The sequence below is a fragment of the Acinonyx jubatus genome, chromosome A2, assembly GCF_027475565.1.
Source record: "Acinonyx jubatus isolate Ajub_Pintada_27869175 chromosome A2, VMU_Ajub_asm_v1.0, whole genome shotgun sequence".
Lineage (NCBI taxonomy): Eukaryota > Metazoa > Chordata > Mammalia > Carnivora > Felidae > Acinonyx > Acinonyx jubatus.
The window spans coordinates 134,098,890-134,113,679 of record NC_069383.1 but is presented as its reverse complement, the minus strand read 5'-3'; the positions used below and the strand labels follow the sequence as shown (position 1 = coordinate 134,113,679).

General features: G+C 44.0%; 1 protein-coding gene across 6 annotated transcripts in view; it reads right to left on the bottom strand.

Moving 5' to 3' along the window:
• ADAMTS9 (ADAM metallopeptidase with thrombospondin type 1 motif 9) overlaps positions 1-14,790 on the bottom strand; it is a 163,799-nt gene that overhangs the window by 98,853 nt on the left and 50,156 nt on the right. For all 6 annotated transcript variants that reach the window (XM_053219112.1, XM_027039170.2, XM_027039172.2 and 3 more), the window contains 6 exons: positions 11,321-11,502; positions 11,081-11,217; positions 9,419-9,536; positions 9,073-9,168; positions 611-777; positions 389-518 (listed from right to left, as the gene is read on the bottom strand). In XM_053219112.1, coding sequence (XP_053075087.1) covers positions 389-518; positions 611-777; positions 9,073-9,168; positions 9,419-9,536; positions 11,081-11,217; positions 11,321-11,502 — 830 coding nt within the window. The remainder of the gene's footprint in view (positions 1-388; positions 519-610; positions 778-9,072; positions 9,169-9,418; positions 9,537-11,080; positions 11,218-11,320; positions 11,503-14,790) is intronic.

Sequence of the window (14,790 nt, the reverse complement as noted above, 5' to 3'; positions counted from 1 at the left end):
CACTGGCTGTAATCTGCTAACCCCCAATTTAGGCAGGAAACAAGATGAATGACACGTAATATGACTACTAACTCCATGTCTCTGGAAAATCAAAGTGGCAGAACTGACTTTCTTGGCTTCACAATGTATATGAATTGCTTAAAAAGAGGAAAGCCAACAAATCCCGAATCGCTTAAAAGGAGGAAAGCCAACAAATCCCGAAACACTTAAAAAGCTCAACTTGCCAGCTAAAAATAACCAGAAAGATGCAGGGAAAGGAGATTTGAGAATGCATGCAGATAGAGTTTTATAGATCACATGTGTTTGGCTGCCTCCAAAAAAACAAACAATAAATAAAAAGAAACAAAAAACAGTTCAAATCCCCAAAACACAACCGAAAAGTAGATACCTTGGCAGGGTTTGCTGCAGGCTTGCCAGGGCCCATGACTGTTCCAGTAAAACTGCTGGGGTTTGTCTTCAATTGGAATATTGAATGAATAGCGCACATCAGGGTTGTATAACTTTCCCACCGACAACACCTGGGACAAGTGGACAAAATGGAGACGATGTTTGCAGGTCTGGTGATTCCAAGTGGAAGGAAAGGGTGGTGGGCTCATGGCCGAGTTTTTACCTGAAGCAAGAGTTCTTGTTCGATGCGGTCTGTGGAGTTAATTCTTTCCACGACATTGTCGGACCCGCTGTACTCTATCACAGCGTTCCCAATGCGGATTTCCCTTTTAGACATTGTGACCACGAAGTCTCCATTTAGTAAGAATTCACCTTTACTGCTTGATAAAGCTGTAGATGAGAAACGAGAATTCACTGATTTTCTGCCAATGACTCACTGTCTGAATTATGAAATAACACTCTGATAGAGAGTCAGAGTGCAAAGAATATAAACTTTTTGGCCAGACAGGATGAACTCAAAACTTAGTTTTGCCATTTGCCAGCTCTGTGGCCTTGGGAACTCACTTTCCCTCTCTCAGTATCCACTTCCTTATCTCTAAAATGGAGATGAAAACACCTGACCCTGTAATTATATTACTGAAATATAATATATGGGTCTTAATTAGCATGGCATTTGATATACAAGCCCTACATTATAGCATTACTGGTGGAAGCAAAAGTCTCATGATTTGAAAATATGTACTAATGAACTGAACATTACAAAATCGATTCCCATGCAAATATCCCTATTTTCTGTTAGGATTAGTTGAGTCTGATTAGTTGAATCTTTGTTAGTCTTCTTTCACAGATATTGAAATCTGAAAATTCACAGCCAACATGATGCTTAAATGTCACCTTTTTCACTGAGGTCTAGTAGAGTAGCCAGCCTCCAATATGGCCCCAATGATCCCTGCCTCCTGATATTCACATCCTGTGTCGTCCTCTCCCACATGGAATAACAGTGACTGTGTAATCATTACGATTAGGAGGAAATGACAGACTGTGATTTCCAAGGCCAGGTCTTAGGCATTGGGGAACTCTTCCTTGATTCTCTGGCTTTGGAGAAGCCAGCTGAACCTCCATGTTGTGAAAATATCCAAGCAGCCCCACTGAGAGAGTTCCTATAAAGAACTAGAGCCTTCTCCGTCAAAAAGAGTGAAATCTTGTCATTTGCAACAACGTGGATGGAACTGGAGGGTAATATGCTAAGTGAAATTAGTCACTCAGAGAAAGACAAATATCACATGACTTCACTCATATGAGGACTTTAAGAGACAAAACAGATGAACATAAGGGAAGGGAAACAAAAATAATATAAAAACAGGGAGGGGAACAAAACATAAGAGACTCATAAATATGGAGAACAAACAGAGGGTTAAGGGGAGGGGTTGTGGGAGGACGGATGGGCTAAGTGGGTACGGGGCACTAAGGAATCTACTCCTGAACTCAGTGTTGCACTATATGCTAACTAATTTGGATATAAATTAAAAAAAAGAAAAGTAAAAAAAAGAAAAAGAAAAAAAAAACCAACTAGAGCCTTCTATCAACAGCATCTGAATGAGGCATTTTGGAATGGAGCCATCAGCCCCAGCCAAGCTTTTGGATGTGATCACAGCCCTAAATGAAGTCTTAACTGCCACCTCATGAGAGACCAAGCCAGAAACACCCAGCTCTGCTGCTTTCAATTTCCTGACACACAGATACTGGCATATAGTAGACAGTTGCTTTCTAAGCCACAAAGTCTTGAGATAATTTGTTATGCAATAAAAGATAAGTAATATACCTTTCTGGACCATTCTTTTTAAAACTGCAACCCCCTCCCACTACCACACAGATTCCATACTTCCCATACCTTTCCCCTGCCCTTAATTTTCTTCCATAACACTTTATCCTCTCTCTCCCCAAACAAGAATGTAAGCCCCATGAGGGCAAGGATTTCTGGACCCCTTTATGCACTGCTATATCTAGCTTCAAAAAGAGGACATGGTACCCCATCAATAAATACTTTGTTTTTGGAAAGAATGACTGGATCTACTGCACATCTTGAAAAAGATGAAAAAATCAGAAAAGCATGAAAAGTCATATTGTCCAAAATATTAGCCAATTGAGAGCTTGATGGAGTTAGACCACTTACAAACTTAGGGAAAGTAAATACAGTGGACAGAGAAGATAAGATGACAGCTGCTTCAGAAGAAATCATTTACCTAAGTCCAAGTGCAAGAGAGACTATTGAGAAAGTGAATAAAGCCCCAGAAAGCTTTAAAAATCTTTTTTAAATGTTCATGCATTTTGAGAGAGAGAAAGAGAGGGAGGGACAGAGAGAGAGGGAGATACAGAATCCAAAGCAGGCTCTCGGCTATAAGCTATCAGCGCAGAGCCCAAAGCGGGGCTCCAACTCACAAACCGTGAGATCATGACCTGAGCCGAAGTCAGATGTGTAACTGACTGAGCCACCTAGGTTCCCCAGTTCCAGAAAGCTTTTATAAAAATAACTCCTTTTCAGATTTTTCTGTGAAATTCAAACAAATTTAAGCAAAGAATGTACTACTCTGCTAGCACATAATTTAACTGGAAAACTTAGGTAGGAATATTTATCAATTGCTTTATCTTACCATCTAAAAACCTGGGCATGATTGACATGAAAATATAATTTTATTGAACGTAAGAAAAAACAAACTTATCTTCATCCTACTTGATTAATTTCTCAAGAGAAAATCCCAATCGTATCTTTCCCCCTTAGTATTTATTATACAATTTTGGTTTTATTTTAAGTACCACTTAATTTTTTTTTCAGTTCTACTACTCCTGGAATAATGAATCCTTCTGAGTATTGGGCTTGACATAAAACAGGCACTCAATAAATCAGAGCTATTAAATATTTCGCCCTGAACAAAATATCAGAAAAAGGCCCTCTTACCTTTTATAAGTGGTGCACAATTAGTAAATCTCAGTAGGGAGAGAATCGAAATGCACAGGCCGTGTATTTAAGTGAATAAAAGGCATGTGGAAATTTAACTCGGGCAGCAGGTAGGTTTCATCCCGGGTGCCAATGTCAACCAATTTACCCCAGCTGCTCCAGAAACTATGCAGCGCACGATTCATGAGGTCATGCCTCAGCATCACGTTAGTGACGTTGATCTTGGTTGTGGGATGGAGAGCCGAGCTGTTTTAGGCATTAGCCAGATTCTAACCTCTCTTTCACCGATGCAGGTGATATCTTGTCTTTTACCAGGCAGGCCAGAAGCAGCGTGTATGTAGGAGAGGTGTAGAGGGTTTAGGGAAAGTTGGCCTTGCGGAGATGCCTGAGGGCTGAGATGAGGCTCTGAACATTCTTGGTGGCTCAGTGGCACCAGGGTCCTTGTTTTCTTGGTCATGGAAACCCCACAGAGTTCAGTCATTTGGACACTACACTGATGCAAGAACTACTCTTTCTAGGGTCACTGATCAAGTGCATTGAATTCTGTCCCTAATCTAGTACTTTACTTACCCACTCATATAAACCCTACCTTGGTCCTGAGGGAAGAACGGGATACCTTCATATGAAATGGTTGGGAAGAATGTGGTGACAGGGAAAAAAGCTTTTAAAAACACAAACCCTCCAAAACCTTGGCTTCTTCTTGACCCCAAATCCTTTGATAATCCTCCCTACCTATACAACGCAGTTCAAACTCAGCATAACCTGCCTGGGTCTTTGCCAATCTTATCTTAACCTATCTTTCCAGCCACACTATTCACTGCCAACAATAAACCTCAATTTCCATTCATATCCCTAAGTCAGCCATACGTTTTTCTACACTGAGGTAGGAAAATGAAGTGGGTTAAGGGTGTAGGGTCTGAAGTCAGACCAGTAACGATTCCAACTCTTTCCACCTTCTGAGAAGTTTATGTGACCTTGGGTAAGTTACATAACCTCTCTAAGCCTCAACTTCTTCCTCTGTTTAATGGGTTTCTTACTGGATTGTTACAAACATTAAACAAGATAGTGCACACTGGCTGCAGCTGCTGTCCGATCAGGATGCCTTCATATGCGCTGTCTTCTTACCATATCTTTACGGATGCCTAATTTAGGGATGGGAAAAGCATGACATAAATATTATTAAAATACCTTCCCAAGGGAAGGTGATTTCTAATCATGGGAAGTCTGTCTCCAGAGCCTGTGAACCACTAAAATTTTCTAACGACGAGGTCAATGAACGTCTGTTAAATGAGTGAATGAATTCATGCATGCTTTCTCTAACATACAAGTTGAAATCAAATATGGTGAGCCACAGATTTGAAAAAATTTAAGTCATTGTTTTTGCCAGTCAAGTGACCATGGAACAATGCACTTTTATAACCCCAGGAAAGGTCCTGGCCCATAGTAGGTGCTCAATCAGTGACGTTGAAAAGAAGGAGTGATGGATCGGACCTGACATTTATGGCAAGGAGAACAGAGTGCTTCCAGGCAAATGACCGTTTCCCTGTCAGTGTAAACCTCTGACAGCCTTGTCTCCCCTGCAGCTTCTGCAACGTGACATCCACCGGCCATGCAAGACGCAGGAGTTGCAATGGGTCACTGATTGGAGGCGAGGTTGTTTCCGTGGTCCCTCAGACATCCCGAGGCTGCCTCCTAATGTGGGTCATTTACACGGTGATGGCAGGACGTGCTGCCAGCAAAATCACCCAGTCCTTTCAAGGGAAGTCGCCTGCTGGCTACCCAGCTGATGTTTCACCAGAACGGGGGAAATGAGATGTCACAAGGCCTGTTCTGTAAATTAAGCGATAATCCAGTTTTGGTCGTACTCAAAGAGCAACCGTCTACCGCAGGTCCATTCTGGGGCTCCTCCCCAAAGTCTCCTGCCTTCCTCTCCAGCTCGTGCCAACTCGGGCCATGTTCCCCTTCCCTGCGTGCTCCTTCTCCCAGTAGATGGTGAGGAGGGAAAGAGATAGGAGTCGTCAGGTGAACTGAACTTCGTGCTTTATCTCCAACTGAATTGATTCCTGTCTTCCCGTTGCCATAATTAATCAAGAGCTAAGTGAACTGGAGACAACACGTATCATGGCAATGGCCCCTTTTTCTCCTAAAGAAACTCGAACATGGTGGCACTGGGTGCAGCTTGGCTCCAACCCAACCAGAGGGAGCGGGCTGTGTGAAAGGATGACCTTTGACAGGGAGACTTTCTGCTTCGGTACCTTGTGAAACAAATAGCTTCCTGCAAACAACAGTCTCCTGCCCAACCTTCCACTAATGCGATTAGGGGAGCTAATTTCCTGGGTTGGTTTCCCCCCCATTTCACCCATCAGAGCTAGGTTGCTACAAAGGCCCTCTCCCCTGGAAACGGCTCCCTCACCAACGCATGCGGAAAGAGCATGGCTTGACTGGCCTTTAAAAAAATGTGAGGGAGAAGGATGAAGATACCTCAGCAATGGAAACAGCTGTGGGTTTTAAAACCTTCTTGGAGCATTTGCTCTACCTTCCTTCGGGCCGAGCGTAAATTTGTACACACCTCAGATTGGATGACATCATGTTCTTCCTCACTTGTTAAGAAGCCACTGCAATGTTCAAAGGCCCTGAGGTCTTGACTTTCACACTCAGTGAACTGTGACTGGCCATCTACGCCTGCATACTTCTCATTTGCTTCCAGAAAGCTCTTTGGTCAACAGGTGACTTTACCACAATATTCCACTAAAGAGACACGAATGCCTCAGCCTGCATGTCCCAGATGATAAATCTTCGTGAATTTTGCTTTCATTCTTTACAAGGAGATTAAGAAACCTCCAATGAGGAATACAAGGTTATCAGGAAGGCCTCCCCAGTTCAGGTGCCTGGCCTGGTTCATGAAGTTCAATTGAACTAAGGCTACTACTTGGAAGATCTTTCCAAGAAGGGAAAGAAGAGAGAAGAATTCTTCTCCTTTTCAAGGAAAAGAAAGAAGCAGGTCAACATGGCTTTTGGCTTTCAGGAAATGAATTAATAAAGGAGGTTGCACGCGATGCTGCAGGATTTAATTAGGAAGTACCAGGGCCATAGCAGCCACATGTTCAAGTTTATAAAGCAGGGCACGAAAAACAAAAACAAAAATGCTTGACCTATTTTGCTCGGTGCTGAAATGAGAAATGTGGATTCCCCCCAAAAGTAAATTGAAAAGCATCCCCAAGAACTTTGTTAATTGTTTTATAAAGTCACCATTCATTTGGATATCTAGGGTGGGAAAAAGTTGACGCAGTTACTGAGTGAATGATTCCAAGTGACACTCCGTGGTCTTTAAAAGAAGGGATGGTTCTGTATATTTACATGATAATCTCATCCCCCCCGTTAAGCACATAGGAAACACCCAGTAAAGACAGCATGAGTTGGGGCGCCTGGGTGGCTCAGTCGGTCGGGCGGCCAACTTCGGCTCAGGTCATGATCTCACAGCTTGTAAGTTCGAGCCCCGTGTCAGGTCAGGTCTGTGCTGACAGCTCCGAGCCTGGAGCCTGCTTCAGATTCTGTGTCTCCTTCTCTCTCTGCCCCTCCCCCGCTCATGTTCTGTCTCTGTCTCTGTCTCTCTCAAAAATAAATAAGCATTTAAAAAAAATTTTAAAAAAAGCATGAGCATTGACAGTCTAACAACTGAACAATCATTTACTTAGCATGTATATGTATCGTCTTTACATCAAGGACTAAAGATATAAAGACACAGCCTCTGACCTTAAGACCCTACTGGTCATATGGATAAATAACAAACAAATTGTCTCATCTCAGCTCATGGCAACTCTGTCTTCTCAGCTGCTCAGGTAGAAATCCTGGCGTCACCCTGACTTCTTTTTCTCTCTCATATACCATATTCAATCTACCAACAAATCATGATGATTCTGCCTTCAGAAAATATCCAGATTTCAACCAGGTACTGTCACCTCCAGTGCTCCTAATGGGGACCAAACCACTAACATCTCTCTCTTGGACTACTGCAATAATTCCCAACCAGTCTTCTTGCATTTACTCTGTGCCCTTCTTCCAGCCTAAGTGCTCCTCTGAAAACACAAATGTGATTATATCAAGTTATTCCTCAGCTCCCAACCTTCACTAGCTCCCCATGTCTCCCAGAGTATGAGCAAGTCCTTTCAATGGTTATATGGCCCTATATTATCTAGTCCTGGTACATGGTTAGCCTCATCTAGAACTCTCCTCTGTGCTGCAGCTACAGCCACACGGGCCTCCCTCTATTCTCGGAGCAATCTAGACATGCTCCCATTTCAAGGATTTTGCACTGGCTGTTCCCTCTGCCTGGAATGCTCTTCCCCCAATCAACCTGTTTTCTCCTGCTACAATGAAAACATTTCAGCTCCATTGTTCCCAACTCATCCTCAGTATCCCAATTTCCCTTCTGTTGTTCTATTTTCTAATAGCACTTCCCACCTTCTAACAGTATACAGTTTATCTGTTAAGTTATTGCTTATTGTCTCTCTTCTCTCACTAAAAAGCTCCAAGGAGACAGTGATTTTTACTTACTTATTCTTTTATTTTGGCTTATTGTACCCAGAAGAGTGCCTGGCACATATTAAATAAGGGAATGAATGAATGAATGAATGAATGAATGAAGGAAGGAAGGAAGGAAGGAATATACACTGCAGAAAATACTATGAGGAAGTTGTGTATACATATCATACTGGATTAGCATGCATGGCCAAAGGATCATTGTCTACTTATGAAGAATTTCATGTAGATATTCCAAAATACAGATAGGGATTCTAATTTGATTCAACAAATACTCACTGACTAGCTCATGATGCCCAAATGTGGGGAGAAAGCCTCTACAGAGGCTGAATTCAGATAGATTAAATAGAGTTTCTGCCTGGACATTGTAAGAGAACAAGTACATTCATTTCTTTTAAAACGTGACTGCCCAGCCAGACTGCTGTGATTTCTTCTAGATCAGAGGGCAAGCCACGCTGCCTTCCGTGGCTTGGAGGAGTCTGGTTGTGCAAGGTGACCAGCTGAATCCCTTCAGTCATGACCTCACTCCCCTTGTCCTTCTCTTAATTAAAAGTGGTTGGGAAAATTTCATAATCACAGCGGTTTACAGAAGGACAAGTTGACGTGGGATTGGGCTGAGCAAACTGTTGAAATGAACACAGGGTTGTTGGCGCGTTGTGGTTTAAACAGAAGGCACAGACATGAATTAGTCATGTGCCTGGACATGGGAGAAGGATGAAGAATCTATAAAGGAACAAGGCGGGCCATTCTAGTCATGACATGAGAAAAATGTACCACTCTAGAACCTTTTGGAATAACAGGGCATAACGAAATGTCGAATAGGTCCACACCAGTGGTCTATAACTGGTTAGAGCTGACACCACAAAAATTAGGGGAAGTGGTACCTTTAAATTTTTACGCTGAACTTACAAGGTAAGTGCTTTCAAAGTCTGATTTAGGGCCTTCCTATTTACTGCGATCCAGAATAAAGCCCTGATATTGACTAGGGTAACTACACGACTCTTCATTCCATACTTCGAGGGTATACACATGAGGGAGAAACAAAATAAGGAATTTCAAGATCAACTTCTTGTATGAAAACACACGACATCTGAAAGCTCTCTGTGCGCTGAAGGGGGAAGGAGGGAGCACCTGCCAACGGCTCCAGAGAACCAGAATTCCCGCCCATGGCAGGGGACAGGCCATCTTACCCAAGTAGTTATCATCCTCTGATTTCCCTGAGAAACTGTGCTGCCGCACGTCGATATTGGTAGCACCGGCTGGAATTCGGACCACAGTATTGTAACCTGAAAAGAATTTAGCCAAAACTCAGTATTCCACAGCACAAGTCACTTTCTCTAGGTATGGAATAAAAGGTGGGCAACCCAGGAGTGTAATACAGTTCTCACTCTTGAGTGGCTTCTAGCCGGACAGCTAACGTACCCTAACAAGACTGACTCTACGCCTGACATGAATACTTTTACATACTACATGTGGTTAACAATTTTTAAACTTTGACTATTTTCCCTCTCACGGTTCTTAGGGACAGGTTCTTACCATAATGCACTGTGTTAAATGTTCCTGCCACTGTTTTGCACGAAGAATTATCACCACCACAAACTCCACATTTATCTCTCCGGGCTTTTGAGTTTAAAACGTGGTCGCATCCAGCTTGCTTTTAAGAAGAAACGTTTGAAATGAATGGTAAGTATTATAAAATTATACAAATCATAAAACATTATGAAACGGCAGGTAGCATGTTTGTTCGAATGACGCATTCCAAAAATGACAAGAACGTCCCTTTAAAGTTGCAACAGCCTGAGAACTCAAATTGTCTTTAGCCCTGGTGTGGAAAATGTGGTCCTTGGACCGGCAGCCATGGGCATCTCTGAGGCTGTTAGTAATATATTACCTTGGGCTCCACCCAGATCCACTGGGTGGAATTCTGACATGCTGGAAGACACTTAGGTGCTTCATCTACAGATTAAAGTTTGAGAAGTACAGGGGCACCTGGCTGGCTCAGTCGGTAGAGTACGTGACCCTTGACCTAAGGGTTGCAGGTACAAGCTCCACACTGGCTGGAGAGGTTAGTTAAAAATAAAACATTAAAAAAAAATAAAATTTGAGAAGTCTGTCTACAAATAAGTGGAATAAATGAGAAAAACCGCTCAAGAATGAAGACATAGGAATGCTGGCGGGGGTGACTGTATCCAATTAAAGATCTGCTATCTCAGGGCGCCTGGGTGGCTCAGTCAGTTAAAGCAAGTGACTTCGGCTCGGGTCATGATCTCATGGTTCGGGAGTTCAAGCCCCACATGAGGCTCTGTGCTGACAGCTCAGACCCTGGAGCCTGCTTCAGATTCCGTGTCTCCCTCTCTCTCTGCCCCTCCTCTGCTCAGGTCTCTCTCTCTTTCAAAACTAAACATTAAAAAGAAAAAAATGCCTCTGAGGAGAAGCTCAGTGTTTTACTACGAACGGACTGACAAGCAAACATGGACTGTGCAGTTTTGAGTTGGGAAATGGGTGAAGCTCTCAGGGTCATTGCATCAGACCCAACTGACTAGAATCCCCATTTTCCAGGACCACACGCAAGGAACAAATAAATTATCTCAAAGCCTGGCGACGCTAAGAATGTTTTCTGATTGGTAAGAACAGTGAAATGGTATCAAGCCCTCTAGGAATCACTGCACTCGTGCTTCACGATCTTCCAGAAGTTTCTCCATGTCGCATCCAAGAGTAACGAACAGGTAGGTCTCAGGTAGAAGCTATGGTGTTTGAAATCAGAATGAGAAATCTGACGGAGGCCTGGCTGAAGCCTGATTCCTTACGACGTCTTTCTGGAACAGAGCTATTCAGTCTAGAAAACTCGCTGTGTGGGAAGCATTTGGTTTAACCTTAACCAAATGGTTAAGGGTTAGCCCTGAGGTTACAGTAAAGGAAGGTGTGTGTGTACAAATTATTGTAATAAATTTTCGCAGGGAGGTTTCGCGCAGATCCTCACAGAGGTTGAGAGTGCCGGAAAAATGCAGGACGCCGGTTCTCGAACTTCGGCATCACAATCAAGCGATGCCACTGCTGATGCTGCCCTGGGAAACACGCTCGGAAAACCACTTCCCTGGGGACAGCGCACAGATATTCGCCGCTGGTCTCTCGAGGAAGCCACAAATCACGGCTTAGCAGCAAGACAACACGGTGAAGGAAACGCGATGTGGGACTCACCCGGCAGAGGCCTTGGACACAGATATCGCTGGTGTCTTGGCCACAGGGTGTCCCATCTATCACTCTGTCTCGGAGCTGGTAGTAGGCTGTGTTACCTGCCACCCTGCAGAACAACTTGCAACGGTCCTTCATCAAAACTAGAGAGGAAACACATGACGCAATGTGAGTTTCGGACCTGGACCCCCGGGCCGGCCTGCCGACCAACCATGGCACCCCCCCCCCCCCCCCGGTTGCACTTACTTCCACTGTACTTAGGGACCCAACGCACAGTGGGAAGCAGACCGTTGATGTTGAAATGCTTCCCGTCAAACTGAGCACACTGTTCATCTCGGAAGTCTCGCTTCTGCTTGAGACATGGCTCTGTGTTGCAGGACTTAAACTTCATCCTACGTCCTACACAGTACTTCCCACCATTTTTGGGCCTGGGGAAAGGGAAAGAACACACGCGCTGTATTGCCAGGGATTTCTCCCCACATCGCTCTCTCATCCGTGGCTTCCTGTCTCCCAGGGAAGCATGTCTAAAAGTGGCTGATGACGGAGGACAGGACTGAGGCTCTGAAATCTGCGTGTGCCTTCTGCTTTCATTACCATGAATTGTATGACCTTGGGCAAGTCACTTAACCTCCAGAAGCCTCAGCCCCTCCATCTATAAAAACGGGAAGGGGTTATTGAGTAAGGCAGTGCTGAAGATGAAACGTTAGAGCACGTAACTTCAGGTTTGAAATACAAAGCCTGGGATCTGTTGGGCAATAATCTGTCCTCTCTCTCCTGAAAATGCAGTCCTTTGGTTTTCAAAACGTGGAAGGTAAAAGGCCCAGAGGAGTCACTGGAATGCTCCCTGTCTACTTTCTGTAACATGACAGTCTCACAGGAGACCAGCCTAAAACCTGTGCTATTCTACTTACATTCATTCTCTCCCTCCCTCCCTCCTTCTCTCCACCCTCACAACCATTGTTTTTCTTTGTTTGGTCTTACAAGGGAGACAGAGTAAAAGGAACATCCCCATATTGTGACTAACTTAATAGGAAGAGCAGGAAGAGCAGACTGGTTTCATGAACTTTTGTGTGACGAGAGCACGGAGGGTGCCTTGCACAGCACCAGAGTGTCAATTTCATCTCGACATGCAAGCCCGAATTAGATGAAATTCAACTGTTACATGCATTTTCCAGCTGTGACCCAATGACTAAATTATACAACGTTTCTCCTAGCAGTCCACAGCTTGCCAAGTTCATCATGGAAACGGGAAGATCAGAGAATCGTAGGAAGTTGGGCTCGCCCACCCAGGGCTGGAGCAGGTCGGATTTCGCAGCTACTCTACGGACATCTCTGAAACGGAAAGGAAGTTTTCCACTTTTCTTCTTTAAAATGAATCCTTCAGGGCAATTTGGAGCATACAAAGGGGTTTTTGTTTTGTTTTGTTAAGCTGGGACCTGGGTGAATGGGAAAGACATCCGCGCCCATTTATACAACAAGAGCCGGTCCAACAGAACAGGTAAGGCTCTGGAGCTAGAGCTGGGTTCCAGTCCCGACCCTACCCTCGGGGCATGACTTTAGATGGAGTTCTGAAGTTCTCAGCCCCGGAGTAGCAGTTGCCCCCTTGTCTAAAATGAGCACAAATAGTAGATGCTGAAAACGTTAGCTACTGTGCTAATATGTCAGCACCCCCAACCTAATCTGATCTAACCGTGCACTTTGAGTACCGAATCTGCGCTAAGACACGGTGTGCAGCGTGAAAGGCAGGACTCAGTGCTCCTGCAGAGCACCAAGCGTCAGGAAGAGCCACCCGCCATGATACTGTTGCAACGCGCTCCCTAGATCAAACATGCGGAGACTAAGGGAGGAGCATGGGCTTTGCAGCCACACACTGGACACCTTTGTGGGCGCTACCTGGCCTCTCCGAGCTCCATCCTGCATATAGAACAGAGATGATATTGTACACCTGCCATGGAAAGCTCAGAATCTGGGAAGCTTAGTAAGGAGGCGGATAAATATTCAGTTATTTATCACAAAGAAAACTGTATCTAAGGATACAACATGGCACCTAACCCAACAATAACTGCGTCTCATTGTTTCTCCGTGAAACACAATTAAGCCCATATGCTTTCTAGCTCCACTGTGCACTTGACTCCCTAAAATACACTCCTATCTTGCCCAAGGGTAAGGCAGAGGCAGTATTTTTATATCGAGCAACAGGAAGTTCAGAGAAGTCAAGTACTTTGTCATGATCACACAGATAAAAAAAGAGAAGAGATAGGACTAGAATTCTAAGTTCCCTGGGTTCTTCTCTGTGCTCTTTCTGCTACATTATCCAGGAACTATGGTCAAGACTTTTTTTTTTTCCTTCCTTTTTTGGTGCCATTCAGAGATAGAGCCTTGGCTTCCTGAATTCCCAGCTCTTCTCTAAGTAACAAGACGCCCTAGTCCCATGCACACAATATCACAGATGATACATTTGTAACAGATCAGGCCCATACACCTGTTCAGGGGAAACGCATTTTAAATGTGCTACATGTAAGACCTCTTGCAATTTTTCCTCAGATTGAAATGATCTTCGCGGAATCTTCTTAAAAGGCCCACTAACTATGCAGGATTAATCGTTTATTTATCGCCTGACAGTAGCTCATTTTTCTTTTTGAAATTAAATATTCAAAAGTTGGTTCTTTTCTTTTGGCTCTCTTATACAACAAGTCTTAATGCACCCCAGAAACGGCCCACATGTAGCAGTTTTTTTGGGCTGTGAATAATAAATACTTACAGGTAGTTTCCCTTCAGAGGAAAGGGACGTTTGCTTTTGACCACTATCGAGTGGCAAACAGACTTACTTTTATAAATGACATTTTGAAAAAACAACACACAGAAAACACTCTATGGGACAGGCAGTGTTGCTGAGGGTCATGGGTGGGGACTGTGAAAACAGAGGGTTTGAATCCCAGGCCTGCCTCTTAATAATGGTGCAGTCTTGGGCAAGTTGCTTAATCTTTTGAAGGATCAGTTTCCCTACCTGTAAAAGGGAGATGATCCTAGTATCTACTTCATCAGGGTAAGCGAGGGTCAGCTGGGTTAATACATTCAAAGCACTTGAACAAGGCCTGCCACACTGTAAATGTTTAGCTATTACAAGAGCCTGCCAACCACAGCCTGTGGACCAAATCCTGTCCACTTCCTGTCCTTCCCTGGCTGCGAGATAAGAACGGCTTTTATATTTTAAAAAATTAAGGAAAAGGGTGCTTAGGTGGCTCAGTCGGTTAAGGTTCTGACTTCGGCTCAGGTCGTGATCTCACCGTTTGTGGGTCTGAGCCCCACACCAGGCTCTGTGCTCACAGCTCCGAGCCTGGAGCCTGTTTTGGATTCTGGGTCTTCCTGTCCCTGCCCCTCCCCTGCTCTCTCTCTCTCTCTCTCTCTCTCTCAAAAATAAACATGAAAAAATTTGATTAAATGAATAAAAAATAAAAATTTAAGAAAATATAAAACATATTTTGAGACACATAAGAGTTAGATGAAATTCAAAGAGTAATATCCATAAATAAGGTTTAATTGGCGTGTAGCCACACTCAACCCTTCACATGTCACGGGTGTCTGTCTCTCACTGTATCAGCAAGGTTGAATAGCTGGGTCACAGACGCTCTGATCCTCAAGTCTGAAACACTTACTGAGTGTTTTGTGGCAAACACGTTCCTTTACGGTAAAGGTCTGCCCACCCGTGAGCCACT